Raw genomic sequence first — 21,997 nt, 5'->3', positions numbered from 1 at the left:
CCCTTGTTGCACTTGTCTTTGAAAGCTTGCAGTTACTTCCACTATCATTAAATCTTAATTTTAATTAATTATTAAATCATAACTACAGACACTTGAAAACATACATTTATTATTTTATTAATATATGCATGCATTTTAAATAAATTATTAAGCTAATTAGCTTTATAATTCGATATATATATGTTAATTTATTAATAAAAATTAGTAATTAATATGATTGCTTTGGTACTTTTAGTAAAGTAAAGAAAAATTGACAATGTTTTTAATAGAACATGTAAAGCCCATAGAAAGAAATTATTGCCTTTTTAGAATAATAATGCCCTTTTTTTTAAACTTTTGCCTTTTTTCTGCCTAGAATGAGCTCTGGCATCAGCATAAACTGATTTATTCAATATTTTGTTAATGAATTATAAACTAGTCCTCATGCTTAACTTTTGATGAGTTGGAGTAATGTAGCAGAGTTTGCAAAAACCTGTATTATATGTACTTATAATCAGGGTTTGTTGATTTAAATCATGATTTTTAAAAAAAATCTAAATCAACTGATTTTTTTAGTATATATATATATATTGATTTAAAAAGTTAAAAAACAGCGTTTTAAAATATTGATACTTTTATTATTTTCTTTTCTTAGTTATAAAATTTATTTTAAATTGCTGCATTAATTAATTTTAGTTGACGAAATTACTTTCTTGATGTGTGTTAAATTCTAACACACTTGAAATTACATTTTTAAAAATCTTTTGATTCTCGAGATTGAAAGTACAGATTAAAGTAAACATTTAACACTGTCCTAATATAGACTTGCATACATGTAGAAAGTAATTAATAAACATGAATTTTTTTCACAAAAAAATAATGTTAATTAAAATTCTACCGTTTGATTGAAAAAGCATGGAATTAAAATCTACATTATATTTTAGTGGTGGAAAATGTATATTTTTAAAGCTTGAGGTTATCTTAAAAAGAAATTACCATAATATGCCAAAAATAGGGTTTAAATTCTCTATTTCATCTAGTCTCTAAATTTCAATCATGCATTTGTTTCAAAATGGTTGCTATGCATTCAAAGCTATGTATTATAATGAAAAATTGTTTTAGGTAGTTAGAGCTTCTAAAATATTGCTATAATACAGTTTTAATATTAATTTAATTTTGATTAAACATTTGTAAAATTTTTTTAATCATAAATCAAAATTCTTACAGTGTATTAAAATAAAAATCAAAAAAATCTGATTTAAATTTTTAAAAAATCAGATTTAAATCAAAAAAAAATCTGATTTTTTCTTTATTTTTAAAAGAAAAATTTAAATAAATCACAAACCCTGATTTCATGGTATAGTTAGTTCCATTTGATGACCAACAAAATGATAAAAAAAAAAAAAAACTAAGCAACACTTAGGGGTCTACCATAATATAAATTCTCTAAAAGAATGAACCAGCATGGTATGGAATAGATAGGTATAACTTTCCACTTTTACAATTAAAATAAATAAAGCTTAACCATTTACTTTTACAGTTTCTGTTCCATAGCTTTCCACAAGTGAAGCATGCATTAAGTGTATGAAATAAGTATTATATTTTAAACCATATGAACCAGGTAAATTTCGTTAAAAGTTCTCAAATTTTTCAGCAACTTAAAAAAATTGGAGAACTCATTTAAAACAATACTAACTTTACAATTTTAGTAGTTAGAAAAAAAGTTTTAAAATTTAATAAAAAAAATTTCAGTAGTTAGTTAATTATTTAAGATTAAAAAATTGTTTACTGTTCATAATTACATGCTTCCTTTTCAATCTAAGAAATTAATTTCCTTAACTTTTATAGGAAAAATTAAAAGCTCAATTATGCTACGCTATAAACAGCAATATTTCATCAATGATAAATAACTTTTTATTTAATGAACAATAAAACTTACTTTTAGATAGAAAGACATATCAAATATTATACATTTTATAAGAAAATTAATTTCACAATACAAGAGTTCAACATGCAGATCTAATAATTCATGAATATAAATAAATTTCAGATATAAGCATTAATCTGCACAACAAATGGGGAAAAGAATAATAAAAATTCACCATATTAAATGAATTGAATAGAGTTCATTAAGAGTCACATCATTAAGATCATCATTCATTCGGATACCATCATAATCTTACTTATAATTAAAATTATAAAGAAACTACAGTAGGGAACCGATTATCCGGAACGATCGGGACCATCGCTATTCCGGATAACTGATTTTTCTGGTTTTTTGAATCGCTACAAAAAGCCGTTTTTTTATTGTTAAACCCAATTAAAAAGAAAAAAAATTTGGAAATAATCTTAAAAAGAAGAAAAAACGATGAAGTAATACACTAATAATTATTTCCAAAATGATGGTAAGGTGAACATCTTTAAAAAAAAAAAATCCTAAAATCTTATGAGGAAAAATTTTTTTTTTTTTAAAATGGTGGGAAAATTTATCGAATTTCGTTCCGTTTTTTTGGTTTTCCGGTTTTCTGATTTCCGGATAACGGGTTCTGTACTGTATAATATTGTTGGACTACAATTATGGTTATTTTCTTGAAAAATTTTGTAAAAAGAAAAGATAGTTTATTAATAGAGTCACATCAGTTTTATCTTACAAGAGATCATAAAAATGTTCTCACCTTATTTTTTAAAAAATCTTTCATATTGAATGAAATTTAGTACTGAGGTTAAAATAAATTTCTCAAAATAAGAATACTCAGTTATTTAAATCTAGTTCAATTCTATTTTCATTATAATTTGACTATCATTTTGTATACAATAAACAATTTTAAATAGAATATAATTTAGGCAGTTCTGTAAAAGAGAGAAACTTCATTTTTTTAGAACAATTACATTTATAAACTATAAATTAAATTTAAATTTTCTAAATTTGTAATTAAAATATAGTACATATTCTATAAAAAATCAATTGATTGTATTAAATCTGCTAATAGGTTCAAATTAAACTGTTGGTGCCGGATGAAAATCGCATTAACATAAAAAATAATTACTTATGTATCCTCTTAATGCTATGAATTGATCAATTAAATTTTGAAGCTTACAGAATAAAGACAGTTTATAAAAGAATAAATACAAAATGTGGCAATTTTATTGCGAAAATATTTTAAATCATTCCTGAAAATTTTCTCATTTATGCAAGTTCATTTGAATTCGCTATTCGCTTTACAGATTTTATTTTGCCCTGTTTTTTCCAAACATTTTATTTTCTGCTTTTTATGTGATATTATTATTTAATGTGTTCTATTTTGTTTAAAAAAAAAAAAACTTTTTTTTTATTTTTTAGTGCTCCTTACACTACTGTATTGATATATTTTGCTTTGGCTATATTTATACAATATTAGAAAGCACATCTTTTGCAGACACAATCGTGTGAGCTGAAGAGATTATATATTTTCTCCGCAGAATTTTATTAAAAATCATTTTAAAATTTTTTTCGAAAATAATTTTGTTTGCCTCTTTTTATTTTTCTGTAATTTTTTCTTTCATTTTTCCTATGTTTTCTCTACTTTCTAAACCTATTTTATGAGTTCTATATACTTGCAGCTTATGCACGGTAAATAAAACTCTTTTAATTTTTTTTCAATTTTCTCTTTTTATTCTTTTTGTATTTATTGTGCTATATATATATCCAGTAACAGACATGGCAATTTTTATCAGACTTGACATAATAATTAAATCAAACCGGATCATAGTTAAGTTTCCAAAGTCTAGAAGCACTTAGATTATTGAAAATTTAGGGGGGGGGGGGGAAATTGAGCATTGACAGAAATATTTGAACAAATAACAGCAAGACATTATTATATGAGAGATACATTGCTAAAAAAAATATTTTTGTTCAGTAAGTTTAACTGCTTATACATCCACATTGAAAATTGAAATTAGTGATGTTGAGATTTTGAATAATAATGTATCTATGGAAGTATCATAAAAAAGTCAAATTAATTATAGAAATAACATTTTTTTAAAAAAGAAGAAGAGCTAACTAACCTTCATGATGGTCTTTGTCTTTTCGTTGAGAGCTGGTACGATGATAGCGAGGACTACTTCTGTTTTCTAGTACATCATTTCTACCGGATACATCACTATTACTTGTGAGGGGAGAACTTTTAACCTTTTCATTAGATCTATCATTTGGTTTAGGAAATTTACCCGTGTTCTGAAAGGTAAATAAAATTTATTTCAAATGATAAATTTTGATTAGGAAATTTATCAATTCTGATAAAATTTATCATTTATCAGAAACAGTTCCCAGACCAATTACCTAGACATAGTTTCTTCTTTAAAATCTACAATTTATTAACACATTGTTAAAACAAATTTTTGAAAGATTAATTGCTATTATTTGCAGAACCTTTTATTTTTTGATTAAATTCAACACTTGGTTAAAGAAATTTAATTTCGTTCTTAAGATAAATAAAATTCATTTGGACAAAATCTAATTCAAGTAATGACAAAAATTACTTCAGAGGGTCAATATTATGTCAAATTAACCAATAAAAAAAAAACATTATTACAAGAATACAGTTCTTTTAATTAGATCAGGCTACTTAATCAACAGATTTAAATGAAAATCAATCCAAATAAAATTACAGGAGATATTGCTATAGAACTTTTAAAATGCAAGATTCCATTTAATAATAAATAAAAATTAAATTTACTTATTAAAGAGTGAATGCTTTAAAAGAAATGATATTGTTCAGTTAACAGTCAAATAAATTATTTAAGTAACAAATCAAAACTTTTAACTCTACATTAAACATTTTAACGATCCATTGATTGGTGCACTTTTATAAGTGCAAAATATTCTGCAAGAACATAATATTTTGCACAAGGTCAGGTTCTATAATCAATGAATTAATTGGTATATCTAAAAACAAAATTTCAAAATGGAAATTTTCTCAATTTCAAGACTATATTGCTATAAAACTTTTAAAAAGACAAGAATCTAATTGTTGACATAATTAGGTCCATTAATTAAAAAGTGGGTTACATCAAAACAAATTACTATTGTTCAATTACCAGTTACATAAATTAATCAGGTGGCAAGTTTACCTAGAATTTAAAAAAAAAAACTTTTTTTTTTTTAACATGTTGGTATAAACCAGTTTTTATTTATTCATTTAAACCAAAAAGCTAAATAGTATCTTAATTCCCAAATTAAAGTATTTAAATCAATAAAAAGCATTTCAAACATTTCAGAGAAATCTTTTTTAACTATTAATATTTTGAATAAAGAATTAAAAAATATTCACTTTTGTTGCAGAAATATGAGGAAAAAAATAACAATATATATATATATATATATATAACTTACAAGGCCACTTAACATGCAAATAAGTATTTAATGTCTAAATGTTATTTTAGTAATGCTTGTAAAAGTTAATTTCTCCCGAGATGTCAGCTTAAACAAAAATGTCATAATTCAGCATTATTTACATTAATATCATCATTAAGTCGTATACAATTTTAAGCAATATCATTTTATTGATATAAGATAAAAAAATTTTAATTTATTAAATCAGTGAAAATTTTAACATAAAGGAGCATGAGATATTCGTGATAATATATTTTCTCAGTTAAAAAACTCAAATTAACAGCATGATGAAATGGAATGAAGTTGACAAACAGGCTGCACACATAAAATTAAAATATAAAATAGTAAAGATATATTTTAGTACATACTAATTACTTTTAATAGAAAAAAGTACAAAAAGAATAAATTACTTTTTTGCCATTTTTTTTAATATAAGGGAGATTTAAATATAACAATATTCTTATTGAAGTATTGCAGCAACAAATAATAAGAAATTAATTTAAAAATGTTTTATATGACTTTTTAATATTTTTCCTTAAAGTTTTTTTCTTTTAAATATAGTATAAAAAATTTAATTTCAAAATATTATAATGTGAATATAAACATACTGCATATACAATACAAATTTGTAAAAAAGTACGCTGAAAAAATAAAATTTATGAAAAGCACCTCATTCCTATATATACTTTTGACAGTAGCATTAACAAGTAGTATATAAAAATAAAAGTTAGCAAAACTCTTAACTCTTTTGATTAATACATTCTTTAACAAATTTTTAGAACTTTCAGAGCATGGATTTAGTAATGCTCTATTTCGTTTTAAGCATTTTTAAGGCACATTGTTTACATAGTTATTATTGAAGAAACTCTTTAAAAATTGGAGATTTATGTTTATGTAAAATTGATTCTCATTAGAAAATAAATTTAGAATTGTTAAAAATGTGAAAAAACTTTGTATTTTTTCATTTGGTTACATTCAAACTGAGAAAAATTACATAAATAGAAAATTTAAAAAAATAATAATAATAGAACAGATTGTAAAAAAAAATTTAAAAAAAAAAAAGAAGAGGGAACTGTGGTTTAAAGCAATCAATTCTGAAAATAAATAAATCTGGAATAAACAATTAGATAATCTGATTTTAATACTTAGGAAAGTGCTATTAAACAACCTAACCAAGTGTACAGTTATATCATTTGTAATTGCATAAAACCTGATTCAAAGTTCTTTTTAAATGGAATTCTTTTAAGTAGCAACATAAACAATATTATAATAAAAGAATGGAATAAACATTATTTTGAGATAATTTTAAGGGAAATCAAGCCTTATTATGAACTTAAGCTTCACTTTTAAAAAGGTTATTTAAAAAAATATCAAAACTGAGATCACAGTTAAAATGTTAATAATGAATACATTTAATGAAATAATTAATACAGTTAATCTAAAACAGTTACATATCTAACATATCAGTTACAAAGCCGATTTAGGCATTCATGTTTTACTTGATGATAATATTGAGTAAAACAAGAAGCTGTAAAAAACTATACTGTAAAAACTATAACATCACTGTAAAAAACTATACTATAACAAAACGCAGATTTTATGAATGTTAAGTAATTAATTGAATAAGGTTACAGAACAGGATTAGAGTTCTTGATAAAAAAATTTGTTAAAACTATTAAAATCTATGATGGTACTCATAGAAACATTATGCTTTTTTTTTTAAAAATATACTTAAAATATTAAATTAAAATATAAAATTCTTATAAGTATATGCTTATATATTAATAAGTATAATTAAAAATAATTATATTAAGTAGATTTTATAGTTTCAATCAGAAGAATTTTCTCTTTATATTCATAATTTCTTTTATTATTTAAGTTTTCATATAACTGAAATAAAAATACTTTTCTATTATAGTTAGCAAAATATTTTATAATAAACAGTATATTTGAAAGTCTAACAGCTACATATAATCCAAATTATAATGTAAGGGAAATTTTTTCTTTTAAAAAAACTTACATTTTAATACGGTAAAATAAGAAAAAGATTCTGTGGAATCTGCACCTTAAGTAATTTAACCTTTCAATTCAAAGTTTCATATTAGCTTTTATATAAGGAATTTTTGGCATAAATAATTACTAAAATATTAAAATTTCTTTTTGTAATTAAAAAATCATCATTATAGCAACTTTAAAGTTTCAAAAAGACCATTTGTCAACATATATTAGTCTATATTTCAAATTTTATGTAATAAAAGAGTTTTCAAAACAATTTCTTTTTGGGGACTGGAGTTTTATTCCAACCATTGATTAATATTGTCCATAAAGTTGGTATAATTGAAAATAACACCAACTTTTCTTCCATAAACATACTAAAATGATAAAAAAAAATAATTTAAGATTTTGAATATGCTTATTCATTACTTTACATTTCAACTTAACATACAAATAAAAATTTTATATCAAATCGTTAAATTAGTAAAGTATGCAGGGATGCTACTCGCAAAATATCAAATTGTCTCACCAGAAATTGCATTTCGTCTCAGTTAAAATCTCTTTTTGGCTCAGTTTGTCTCAGCTAAAATTATTTTTTCACTCAGTTTATCTCAGCTAAAATGATTATTAATCAGTTTGATAACAATATAAAGATAATTTTCAGGATCCATAAAACCATTAATAGCATACTAGGAGTACTACAATTATACATACATTCACTATTGCTAGGATTTTAAAAAACCTGCATATGATTGATTATAAGAGTCCACAAAATTGTTTTATGGACTCTGTTGTTTTCATATATATTGCATTTATCATTTATGCCAATGAATAGTATCTGTTNTTCCACCCTCCGGAAATCCAATCACATGCATTTTTTACATCAACTGCATAAGGATTTGGGAGTTTATTATCCAGATTATAAACAACGTTCTGAACTAATCTTTTTCGATAGTATCCTTTGAAACATTTTATTATTCCCAAATCTAATGGCTGTAGAATCGACGTGCAATTTGGGGGAAAATAAAACAATTTTATATTTTTCAAACTTGGAGGATTGTTGTGAGGAGTGCAGTTGTCAACTAAGAGAGCTATTTTTTTCTTCTTTCTTTTCATCTCCTTATCCACATCAAGCAGCCAGTTGTTAAATATTTCTTCTGTCATCCAGGCTCTTTTGTTTGCCTTGTAGTCAACTGGTAAACTTTTCACATTCTTAAAACATCTAGGTTTAGCGTATTTGCCTATAACGAACGGCTTCAGTTTATCGGTTCCAGTACTGTTTGCACAAAGTAGAACAGTTAACCTCTGTTTTGATTTTTTACCTCCTTTACAATTTTCTCCCTTAAATGCCATTGTTTTATCTGGCATGAGCTGATAAAATAAGCCAGTTTCATCAGCATTGTATACGTTTTCTGGAGAATAAGTTTTTTCAATAGTCACTTTTTCTCGTCGCTTCCAGGATGCAACATCACTGACTGGAGCTGACTTTTCTTCACCTGAGATGGTTTTAAAAACAATACCATGACGTTCTCGAAATGATGTAATCCACCCATTGCTGGCTTTAAACTCGTTGTTGCCTAGCAAAGACGCAAATGTTCTTGCTTTTTCTGCAATCATTGGACCACTAATTGGCACATTTTGTTGTCTCATTTCGTGGAACCATCTTAGGGTAGCTTTGTCTACATCCTCATTAACTGCACCTTTAAATCTTTTCCTTTTACCATCAATTTTGCTTCCTTCCACAGCATCTTCGATATCTTTTCTTTTCTTCAAAAAAGTAGCTATTGTTGATTGTGAAATCCCATATTTCTTAGCAGCGACAACTTGCTTCAATCCTTGATCAATTTCCGATATGATATTTAATTTTTCTTCAAAAGATAATGCTTTACGCCGAGCCATCACTTCAAAATTAAAAGTAACTTTATTGCAAGGAAAACATGCCAGTCCGTAGTGAGTAACGATAAGGACTTACTTATGAATGAGAAGATTTGAAAGTGACCATTCTGAAAAAAGAGCGCCCACTTGCAACTTGTCTCCTTTCCACAGCTAATGAATGGTGAGGAAAGCAAGACGATTGACCTTCGGAGTGTTCTTTTTAAAGCAGGGATATCATCATTGGCGAGAAACTCCCCCTCCCCCCACCTAAGGCGGACTACATATTGACGAGACATCGATGCGACAGTGACACGACAAGAGGGGAATTCCTATTCAACAGCATTAAGACGTGCACATTACCTCTGCGCATCCTAATGCTATTGAATAGGAATTCCCCTCTTGTCGCGTCGCATCGATGTCTCGTCAGTGTGTCACCCGTTTTTCTACCGAAGGTCTCTCCCTCCTACAATACCCCTTCACCCATTTCTAGTGCTCTAATTTCCCCTAAAAGTGGCTTTTTTTCTCAGAAGCAACGAAAGAATATTACATACAAAGGAGATGAAAAAAAAAACATTTTGTTATCTCGCATTTAGGCTCGATGGGGAGTCGTTTTCCAACGGTAGAAAAATCGGAATAGAACTATCAACTATCAAAAGAGGAAAAATTATCGTTGTAGACATGTTTAACTGTAAAGTGGTTATCGCTATAAACAGGTTAAAAATACATTGAGTAAATAGGAATTTCACCGGAACCTCATGGAAATATCGCTATAGACAGGTTTATCGTTATAGACAGTATCGTTATACACAAGTTTCACTGTATAACAAAACACAGATTTTATGAATGTTAAGTAATTAATTGAATAAGGTTACAGAACAGGATTAGAGTTCTTGATGAAAAATTTTTTTTAAAACTATTAAAATCTATGATGGTACTCACAGAAACATTATGCTTTTTTTTAATAATATACTTAAAATATTAAATTAAAATATAAAATTCTTTTAAGTATATGCTTATATATTAATAAGTATAATTAAAAACAATTATATTAAGTAGATTTTATAGTTTTAATCAGAAGAATTCTCTTTATATTCATAATTTCTTTTATTATTTAAGTTTTCATATAACTGAAATAAAAATACTTTTCTATTATAGTTAGCAAAATATTTTATAATAAACAGTATATTTGAAAGTCTAGCAGCTACATAAAATCCAAATTATAATGTAAGGGAAATTTTTTCTTTTAAAAAAACTTACATTTTAATACGGTAAAATAAGAAAAAGATTCTGTGGAATCTGCACCTTAAGTAATTTAACCTTTCAATTCAAAGTTTCATATTAGCTTTTATATAAGGAATTTTTGGCATAAATAATTACTAGAATATTAAAATTTCTTTTTGTAATTAAAAAATCATCATTATAGCAACTTTAAAGTTTCAAAAAGACCATTTGTCAACATATATTAGTCTATATTTCAAATTTTATGTAATAAAAGAGTTTTCAAAACAATTTCTTTTTGGGGACTGGAGTTTTATTCCAACCATTGATTAATATTGTCAGTAAAGTTGGTATAATTGAAAATAACACCAACTTTTCTTCCATAAACATACTAAAATGATAAAAAAAGATAATTTAAGATTTTGAATATGCTTATTCATTACTTTACATTTCAACTTAACATACAAATAAAAATTTTATATCAAATCGTTAAATTAGTAAAGTATGCAGGGATGCTACTCGCAAAATATCAAATTGTCTCACCAGAAATTGCATTTCGTCTCAGTTAAAATCTCTTTTTGGCTCAGTTTGTCTCAGCTAAAATTATTTTTTTCACTCAGNTGTCATTAATTTGCAGTATTAAATTTACAACATTCATTTCATATTATTTAATAAAATGATCATGCCTTTTTTTTCCAATTAAGACAGCATGAAAATTGTAGGGTAATGTATTTTTTCAATTAAAAAACATTCAAAATAATGGAATAATGATGAAAAATACTAAGGAAGGGCAATATAGATAGGTAAAATTGAAGAAAAGGCAAGTTTAAGTACTAATGATTGAATAACATAAAATAAAATTTCTTTGAGTTTTATTTTAACCTAATAAAGCTTTAAGCATTAAAGTTCTTTATAAATAATGTGGAATTAAATATTTTATAATTGATAATATTTTCAATGAATTATGAGAATTTGTAATTATTTTTGAATTTACTATTTTATATGAACATTGTATTTTGAAAATATTAGAATAATTTAAAAATACACGACAGACATACAATAAAAAATTTATTTACATTGAAAAACTGAAAAAAATTCTAAAAATAAAGTCCTTAAGTCTGCAAAGCACCTCTTTCCATTATGCTTTTGATTGTAACAAGCACTATGTATTAAAACATCTTTTCATCTTCATTTGTTCCAAAACTGTATTTTTTAAATAATTTAAAAAACCATCAGAACATGTAGTTGTTTATGGTCTGTATTATTTTAAGAAATATTATGACTTAATTTTAAATTTACTGGCCTTAATCTATTTCACAAATAAATTTTTGTAGAAGAGCAATAATAAATATATAAAAATTACAAATCATGTATGTTCATTTAAAGCAACACAGACTCACATTGGCAATTAAGTTCAAGATTCTGAAGATTTTTGTGGGAAAATTTACTATTTTTTCATTTGACTAGATTTAAAGTAAAAACATTTATAAACAACAGATAATTAAGCAATTTAAATGATATTTTTTTCTTTTTTTTCTTTAAAGCCAAGCTTGGTTTTTAAAAAAATTTTTTTGATTTAAACCAGCTACATTGGTTTAAACCAGAAAACACTGCATTAAACAAGCTTTATTCATATTAAATAATAAAATTTGCCAAGCTTGGTTTTAAAAAAAATGTTTGGTTTAAACCAGCTACATTGGTTTTAACCAGAAAACACTGCAATAAACAAGCTTTATTCATATTAAATAAAATTTGCCTGAAATATTGTTTTAATTATTTTGTACCTACACTTATAAAAATTACATAAGAAATTTGCTGTGTATTTTAATTTTTAAAAAAAATCTAACTTTTTTAAAACAGAATTATGACTAAAAACAAAATTTTTACAGGCATAAGAGTTTGAGATTGCATCTGATGTAAATTTGTGTAGAATAGTAATAAAAACATTTTTCTATATCTAACAAATGGATATAAAGGAACAATGTATAAAGATATAATTCTTATTATTATCAATCTCATTCAAGAAATTTCAAGCTTTTCATGGTATAGTTATTGTTTGACAAATCTTTTCAGAAATTTAATTGGCTATAAATTATTTTAAACAATTTTGTCCTGCTTCATTATGCAAAATCAATTAGTATACTAAATAAAATTTTTCATTGATAAAATTAAATAAATAATTGTGCGCAGTAAGAATTACCTTTTTTTTTTTAGATTTAAAAACTTGTAATTTTGTTAATCTTTTAATCTTGAAAAATGAATTTTTAATTTTAAATGCCAACAAATATAATGCAATTACTGTATCGGATAAAAATTATTATTTAAAATTGCTTCTGAATACAGTTTTGTTACATGGTCTAACATCCTCTATGGGGTAAGTAATTGATTTATCTTTTTTTTAAAAAAAATTATATGGTTTAATTTTTTAGTGAGATAAAAAAAAAAAAAAAAAANTGTCCTGCTTCATTATGCAAAATCAATTAGTATACTAAATAAAATTTTTCATAGATAAAATTACATAAATAATTGTGCGCAGTAAGAATTACCTTTTTTTTTAGATTTAAAAACTTGTATTTTGTTAATCTTTTAATCTTGAAAAATGAATTTTTAATTTTAAATGCCAACAAATATAATGCAATTACTGTATCGGATAAAAATTATTATTTAAAATTGTTTCTGAATACAGTTTTGTTACATGGTCTAACATCCTCTATGTGGTAAGTAATTGATTTATCTTTTTTTTTAAAAAAAATTACATGGTTTAATTTTTTAGTGAGATAAAAAAAAATAATACTGAAAAGTGGATTTATTTCAGGCTCCCCTATATTTAATGTTTGACTCATATACAATATATTAGTTAAAATATGAGTAATAATACTTGTAGAAATACATAAATGCCGATTAGATTTTTGATACACTGGTACAGATATAATCCTTACACCATAAAATACTCTAATTAAAAAATGTCATATTTTACTTCAGGTTCAAATTCAATGACTTATTTTACTTCTGATGGATAAGTTTTCAAAATTTGTATAAAAAGTAACAGAACTATGTCAAAATAGCAAGTTAATAGCTAAATTCTTTACTTAGGTCTGTTTTTAAACCAACAATTGTTAACCTCACTAGTTTAAATTTTATAAATGTAAATAATCTAAAAAAAATTTGCTTTATTATGTTTAAAAATATTTAATTAATATCTTACCTCATAAGAATGGCTTTGGTTTCTGTCAAAATACCTGGAAAAAAATAGTATCAATAACACATTTTAGAGAAATAAATATAGGGAGGTCCACTGAATGAACCTCCTACTATTCAATTAAAATAATTGAAATTCAATTTGTACATAATTGAAATGTTATCACTTCACCAGAATCATAAGTTACATGTAAGAATAAGAGAATTTACTTCTAAGACAAAAAATTATAAGAAAATTCTAACATTCATAAATATGCATTATTATTTTTCTCTTACCATCTACTTTTTTAATATTAATTTTAAAAAAATTACTAAGAATCCTTTTGTATATATAATGTAATTAATATATAATGGTAAACAAATAGTATTCAACAGAAAAAAGCACTAATAAAATGAGTGGAAGTTAATATCTTAGTATATTTACAAAAATAGACATTTTTAAAATCTAAGTGCAGTAAAAAAAGTTTAAAGAATAGTTTTTTCTTTGATAAAATATGAAAATAATATTATTTGTGCCCGTTAAATGTTGTTCCGGAGCTCATAAAGTATGCATCTGGCATTTGTCAAGCTTAAAAGCATGTCAAGACTAATAAGAACAACTTTTACACAATATAGCATAGGAAATGCTTAAACTTATAAATCATGGATGTCTTAATATTTTGGAAGTATTGTGCATTTGTTAATTATAGCACAAAAAAAATTAAAAACAAATGTTATTTAAAAAAAAAAAACTAAGTAAAATTTTAAATTTAGTAATGAAATCTAAAAAAAAGAGCAATATAGCTATTAAACTAACATATCAAAACACAAATGGACAAGACTTAATACCAATCTACACATTATTATGTCTGAAATCTAAAAAAAAGAGCAATATAGCTATTAAACTAACATGTCAAAACACAAATGGACAAGACTTAATACCAATCTACACATTATTATGTCTGAAATTTACATTATTATTTGCTTAATAATGCTTGAAAAAGCCTGTTTGTTCATATAGAAAATATCCAACAGAACCACACTTAGGAGGGAGCCAAGTTAGAAAACCAAAATCATAAAAAAAAAAATTGAAACCAACACAAACTATTCAATTCATAACTATCAATTACTAGTCGAATTATGTGCTTTTTTCTTAACAGCTTACATTTCTATTTTCCAAAGTGAACAATTTTATAATATTAAAAACATTCCAACATACTAAGCTAAAATATAGTTTTAATGCTACAGAAGCATAGCATAATTTAAAAAATAATAATCACTATACTGAAAAAGAGAAATATCTTCTGACATTCCCCATACATTAATATGTTTTGTATAGTTCACAAAAACCTAAGACATGGCTTTGCCTGGACTTTTTACAGCTAACATATATCTATAACAGTTTAAAAAAACTGTCATTCTTAAAATAATGAAAATTTTAAACGTAATTATCGTTGGTTAAGGCAAAGTTTAACCTTATTTATCTTACAACTTGAAAATCTTAAATTTTCGAGATTAAGTTATAAAATTGGCAGATGGAATATAACGGGTTTAACAGCACAAAAGTAAATTTACCGTAAAGTCTAAAACTAAGACCATATAATTTTTAACTTGAAAGGTAATGTAAAAAATGATGCAATAAAACTGTTATTAAGAGAACAAATTAAGCCAAGAACTATAAAAAAAAATTTATCAAGAGAAATTTGAAAAGGCAATTTTACTTTTCTAGTGTCTACTGAATAAATGAAAAATAATGATGCAATTTTTTATAACGAAATCTAGCTGAATATTCAAAAAGGGACATCTGTACAGTTTCATTTTTTTAGTGTGAAATCAGAAACTGTTGACACAATTTTTCGTGAAATACAGCTTTCTCTTAACAAAACAGATCGTTTAAAACACATAACTGGTGAGAAATATCAGGGGTCTGTCTAGGTTTTTCTGAAAGGTACTTATTTTGTGAAAATTTAGACAAAATTTGAAAAAATTAAAAAATCAACACAAAAATATGGTGTTGTTGTTGCTAATTCCCATCTGGTCTGACGGGGTCAGACCAGATCAATAAATCCGTTGACATTAAGAAAATCCGAAACCAGAATGGGAGAGGAATGAATGTCGTTCCAGTCCAGGCCTAAACAGTTCAAGATGTGCTCAGGTGATGCCTGGTTTTGTTGGCATTTAGGGCGAAAGATCTTTTGATTAGCAGAAAATGTGAGGCTTTTCAGGTGTCCACTGGCCAGTTGGGATAAGCAAGTGTTGGTTTGCCTGTCACCAGGAAGAGATAGAGAGAGTCCTGGTCTTTTTGCTTTATACAAAAATATGGTAAAAATATGGATTTATCGTTTCTTACAAGATACAAAACTAAAATTTTAAGAAAAAGTATTTTGTGAAACTACTGCTTTTCCTAAAGTTGAATATGTGAAGGTACCGCTAAATGGTATTAAATTTGTCCTGAATATTAAGCATAATAAAGATGTTACAAGCTCTGAAGAACTCTAGCCATTCCAGATCATCAATTATCATTAATTTAATGAGAAGAAAAAGTCAACTAACAGCTGGTAAGATATAATAGGAAGCAATGAATGGCACCTATAAAGTTAGCTTTCATTAAGTTGTATTTCACCTGAAAATTATCAGAGTATATGAATAACATTGCCTGTGCCTTAATTTAAAGGTAAAAATTTATAATAAAACACACCTCTTATTTTGGCAAGTTTTTATGTTCTTAGAAAATCAGGAAAAAGGATTAAAAGAGTTAAGACTTTTTAATAAGAAAAAATCAGCATAAGAATTAAAAGAAAAATGAGAAATTTCATATACAATTAAAGATATAAGTCACTATGCCCAATCCAAGAGACACTTTAGCTAGTTTAAATAACATTTTGTCAGTGGTCATGAAATTAATATAATAAAACTAAACATTAATAACCTTTTCTTTAAATATCCATATAGTTGCTTAATCAGATTATGATTTTTATATAGAGATTACAGATTATACTGATTACAATATACAGATTACTATTTCTATATATTCCTGTATAATTTAAATTCTATAATTGACAATAGAATCTTTTTCAGTCTCAAAATGTTGAAATTAATTTTATCAAACTTTACAAAATGTAAACTTGATTTAAAATTACTTTCAAAAGATGACACTGTACTCCTCACATTAAAATACTACTATAGGTTCATAGCTTGAATATTTTTTAAGTAATTTTTTACTAAATATACAGTACAGCTAAAGTAGTTCTTAACAACCCAATTTTGAATTTAGCTTGCCAATGCCAGGCATATTTAGCACACTTAATTGTCCTAGAAGGAGCAATGTTAGCTAACTTTTAAAAGTAATACATTTACTTTTAATGAGGCATTTCATAACTTCATTTTAGATTACAAAACATGATATTTATATTTAAAGGTATTTATTTTTCCCATTGTGAATTAACTTAATGATTTTGGTGCTGATATCAGCTAATACATAAAATTGGTGAAAATAAAATCTCAATATGGACAACATAAAAAATTAATCTTAAATCCACAATATAAAACAAAATTTGCTACTATATGATCGACGGTAATATGCTTTTCTATAAAATTCGCGATATCGATTAGATTTTCTTGTTTGTTTACTTTTAAACTGAATTCAGCTGTAGGTTTTAAATAGAGTGTAGCATACACTATAGCTAAGCCTACACTATATTCGAATAACGATTAGCCATTTAAAACAAATGATTTTATGGGACACTTTCAGGAATTTGAAATAAATTCACCACAATTACTTGTCACAACCAATTTATGGGTTTGGCCAATGCAAATTTTACATTAGCTGTCCATTGTTACAGTATTGATTATGTACCGTAAACATCTAATTTATTAATGAGACCTAACTCTATTAAATTAAAACAAAAGTGTTATTACAATAAAATTAATATAATTAAAGCTCAGAAATATTATGGATCTCCTAATTATTCAATATTATTTTTACAACGGCTGCCTGTCAATAACGATTTTACCATACGCGAACGCGTCATATAATAAACGCATAAAAATTAATGTTATAAAGGGTATGATCATTGAGTGTTTCTTTATTGTATAAAAAATACATTTTAATTCTATATCAAAACCTAAATTTTGATTTTCATTGTCTTTATTTTATTATTATCAGGGAAATAATTAGAATGCTAATACCCATCGCTGAGTCTTGGAAGTTTCCTTGCCTGCATTACCATTAATGCTAAGATAATTTGTATCACCCTAATCAAAATTACAAATATTTTATAAAAAGACTACAGTAAATAATAATAAAGGTAGATTAATTAAAACACTCAATCCCCTTGAAAAGTCAAAATTGACGATCATCACACATCCGGGGACCATAAGCGATCAAAAACAATCATTGCCACAATCCGAAACTAAAAGTATGCCTTTTAAAATTACACAAATATTTTCACAAACTTAACGAAATAAAAAAATTTACGTTTAAAATATTGTTCGTGGATATCATAATTAAAAATTACTCAAACGCAGCTAATATATTTCTAGAATTTATCAAGCTCATTGAAAACCTAGGCTTTTTTTAAGAAGTTGAAAAAAATTATTTTTCGATCTTAATGGCAACTGAAATTCTAAATCACGTCAGCTGTTTCAAGTAAATTATCCATAGCCGTAACTAATCCAGTGTATTTGTTATTTATTTTTATTTCTGTTACAGAGAAATTTACTTCTGCTACTGTTACATGCGTGTTGCTTAAAATCTCTCATAATTTGAATAGTCTTCCTGAAGGAAACACATTAAGTTATTATTTTCCTTTGTGTATCAATTTTATTTACTTTGTGCACTTCACGATCATTTATACTACGTGTCGCTAATTTACATGAAATAATACAAATTTTGTGAGGATAACATTGCCATGGATGATAGCTATGGCAGAGAGTAAAGACTCCCTTAGACGTCGAGTTTATTATGCTGCACGAGATGGCATGTCAATTACTTTGTATGCATTGCTTTCTAATGTAGTACCTCAAAGTTCAGTGCAACATTATTTAAATGAGGCTGTTGAAGATGAAGGTCAAAAATGCACTCCTTTATTAATAGCTGCTCTTAATGGCCATATAAATGTAATAAGGATGATGTTACATCGCTTTCAACCCGACATTGAGCAGGATGGAACTGTACAAATTGATGGTTATGTTATTGAAGGAGCTACTGCTTTATGGTGTGCTGCATCAGCTGGACATTTCAATGTCGTGAAATATTTGCTGTCTCGTGGTGCTGATGTTAATCACGCCACGAAATCAAAATCAACTCCCCTACGAGCTGCTTGTTTCGATGGAAGATTAGATGTCATCCAATATTTGGTTGATAAAGGGGCAGACATACATATGGCAAACAAATACGACAACACATGCCTGATGCTCGCTGCCTACCGTGGTCGCATTGATGTTGTAACGTATCTCTTAACCAAAAAAGCAGATCCTGATGCTCAAACACAATGTGGTGCAACAGCTCTCCATTTTGCTGCTGATCATGGGCATGTTGATATTGTGAAAAAACTTTTAAAACATGGCGCAAAAATTACTAGAAATAAAATGGGGCTGACTCCCTTGCTTCAAGCTGCTGAAAGGACTAAAGCTGAAGTGGTTGAATATTTCATTAAAAAATCATGGTGTGATAAACAGGAAGCCGTTGAGGCGCTTGAACTCTTAGGTGCTTCTTTCGCTAATGATAAAGACTTCTATAGCTTGGAAAAAGCTTATTACTACATGCACTGGGCTTTATCGGAAAGGGAAAATCATCCTGACTTATATTGCCCTAAGGTCTTATCATCTCCCATAGTAGCTTATGACAATCATATAGAATGCCAAACTTTAACTGAATTAGAAGCTATAAAAAATAATAGCAATGCTCTTCACATGGAATCGTTGGTTATTCGGGAAAGAATATTAGGCTCCAATAACCATGAAGTTCCCCATCCCATAGTTTTCCGAGGTGCCTTATTTGCTGATGTAGGTCGTTTCGATAGGTGTGTTGATCTCTGGCTGCATGCCTTGAATTTGAGGTATACACACAATGTATCTGTGAGAAAAGATCTTCTAAGATTTGCTCAAGTATTTGCACAAATGATACATATCGGTGAAGAAGTGCAATTTAACAAAATTTATCCTGTGCTTGACATCACACTTGCAGAACTAAAGCGGAATAGTAAGTTACTGAATTCAAGTACAGAAGGATCCCCAGATTGTGTTCTCGAAGAATTGGAGGACGACATTTATACCACCCTTTACTTATTAGTTATTACCACTAAACTTATGAAAAATTTGTCTTCTGATGAAGAATTTAAAATATTCAAACTAGTTTATGAAATCAACCAACTAAACTTAACTACAAGCGATGGCTCTACGTTGTTGCATTTAGCTGTTAACGTTGATACCATTGTTGATGAGTTTCACACTAAATATGTCTGTAAGTTCCCGTGTGCATCAACTGCAAGAATGCTCATACAGTGTGGTGCTGATGTTGATGCTGTTGATAAAGCAGGAAATACACCTCTACACATTATAGTTGCTTATCAAAAACCTATCACGGATTTTATGACATTGCATTCAATAATTACAAAGCTTCTCGATGCAGGGTCGCATATTGATCGTGTAAATAATAATGGTGAATCTCCGTTTGATGCAGTTTTGACGGGTGTTGCTGAAATTATTTTAAAAACGCAACACCAATTGAACCTAAAATGTATGGCTGCAAGAGCTGTTAAAAAGTATAATCTGAATTATAAAGGTATTGTTCCTTTCACATTAGCTTCTTTTACTGATATGCATGGTCCTCCAAAGAAAAAAAAAATTAAATGATGCTATATTTGGTGGAATATACCTGCATTAATGTGATCTGTTGTTAAGTCACTATGAGTTTTAATATTTATAATATTATATATTACTGTTTTATGTACATATATATTTTGCATATAAATATAAACTATCTAAAGATCTATTTGACTATAAGACTTAAAAATTTTCTTGCAGGCAGTTTTCACTGTGAGTTTTAATACATATTTATAACTGTTGTTTCAGATATAGTTTTTGGGTAAAAATCTGAAAAGTTTTTTTATGGGAATTAATATATTTTGCCTATTTTCAGTTTTATTATTTGCTCATTAATTTTTCTCTTTACTTATTATTTTTTTTATTTGAGCAGGGCTGATTGGGCTCCGGAAAAAATCCGAATTTTCGCTAACAGTGATTCGTAAGTTTCCGGAGATCGAAGGTCCAGACGTATCAAAAAATCATTAATCACAGAAGTTTCCGGAAATCAAATTTTCTAAGGTGGAACTTAAAAGCACAGTTTATTTTATTTGTTTGTAAGGGAGAGCCAGAGAGATACTTTATAAGCTTATATTCATGATTAATAGTCATTTTTTNAAAAATTAAATGATGCTATATTTGGTGGAATATACCTGCATTAATGTGATCTGTTGTTAAGTCACTATGAGTTTTAATATTTATAATATTATATATTACTGTTTTATGTACATATATATTTTGCATATAAATATAAACTATCTAAAGATCTATTTGACTATAAGACTTAAAAATTTTCTTGCAGGCGGTTTTCACTGTGAGTTTTAATACATATTTATAACTGTTGTTTCAGATATAGTTTTTGGGTAAAAATCTGAAAAGTTTTTTTTATGGGAATTAATATATTTTGCCTATTTTCAGTTTTATTATTTGCTCATTCATTTTTCTCTTTACTTATTATTTTTTTATTTGAGCAGGGCTGATTGTACTCCGGAAAAAATCCGAATTTTCGCTAACAGTGATTCGTAAGTTTCCGGAGATCGAAGGTCCAGACGTTTCAAAAAATCATTAATCACAGAAGTTTCCAGAAATCAAGTTTTCTAAGGTGGAACTTAAAAGCACAGTTTATTTTATTTGTTTGTAAGGGAGAGCCAGAGAGATACTTAATAAGCTTATATTCATGATTAATAGTCATTTTTTATCAGTAAATAATAGTTATAATCTTAAACTCAAGAAAGAAAGACATATTTGTAAATTTTAAATACTTTTCCAGGTCATCATAAGTATGTGTAAATGGTATAGGTATGTGAAAAATTTTAAATATATTTTTAATAAACTAAGAAATATTTAGAAAAAGGAAAAAACATTGTTTAACTCAAGAAATTTTCTGGAATTTTGACTTCGGCTCACAATCACCCCTGTTTGAAGAATTATTGATTTTAATGGCGCAAATGTTTTCATTGTGTTATCTATTTAAAATGGTGCATATAAGAAAAGAATCTTCGAAAAATGCCTAGAAATTTATTTAGGATACAAGACATGCCTAATAAATATACTTAGAGTATTTTTTTATGGAATAAA

The 21,997-nt window shown here is 26.4% G+C and overlaps 2 protein-coding genes across 2 annotated transcripts in view; one reads left to right on the top strand and one right to left on the bottom strand.

Moving 5' to 3' along the window:
• LOC107452831 (WW domain-containing adapter protein with coiled-coil) overlaps positions 1-18,018 on the bottom strand; it is a gene marked incomplete in the record, with an annotated part of 35,240 nt that extends 17,222 nt beyond the window's left edge. Inside the window, 3 exon segments of the mRNA XM_071185194.1 lie at positions 4,024-4,192; positions 13,644-13,677; positions 17,804-18,018. Of these exon segments, the coding sequence (XP_071041295.1) occupies positions 4,024-4,192; positions 13,644-13,677; positions 17,804-17,844 (244 nt within the window).
• A 211-nt stretch (positions 18,019-18,229) lies between these two features.
• On the top strand, positions 18,230-20,682 carry LOC107452844 (protein fem-1 homolog B-like). Its single transcript, XM_043044782.2, has one exon. The coding sequence runs from the start codon at positions 18,530-18,532 to the stop codon at positions 20,468-20,470; it is 1,941 nt and encodes a 646-aa protein (XP_042900716.1). The 5' UTR covers positions 18,230-18,529; the 3' UTR covers positions 20,471-20,682.
• The last annotated feature ends 1,315 nt before the right edge of the window (positions 20,683-21,997 follow it).

Source organism: Parasteatoda tepidariorum, chromosome 9, assembly GCF_043381705.1.
Source record: "Parasteatoda tepidariorum isolate YZ-2023 chromosome 9, CAS_Ptep_4.0, whole genome shotgun sequence".
Classification (NCBI taxonomy): domain Eukaryota; kingdom Metazoa; phylum Arthropoda; class Arachnida; order Araneae; family Theridiidae; genus Parasteatoda; species Parasteatoda tepidariorum.
The sequence above is the reverse complement of the archived record's forward strand: the minus strand, read 5'-3'. Positions and strand labels throughout refer to the sequence as shown.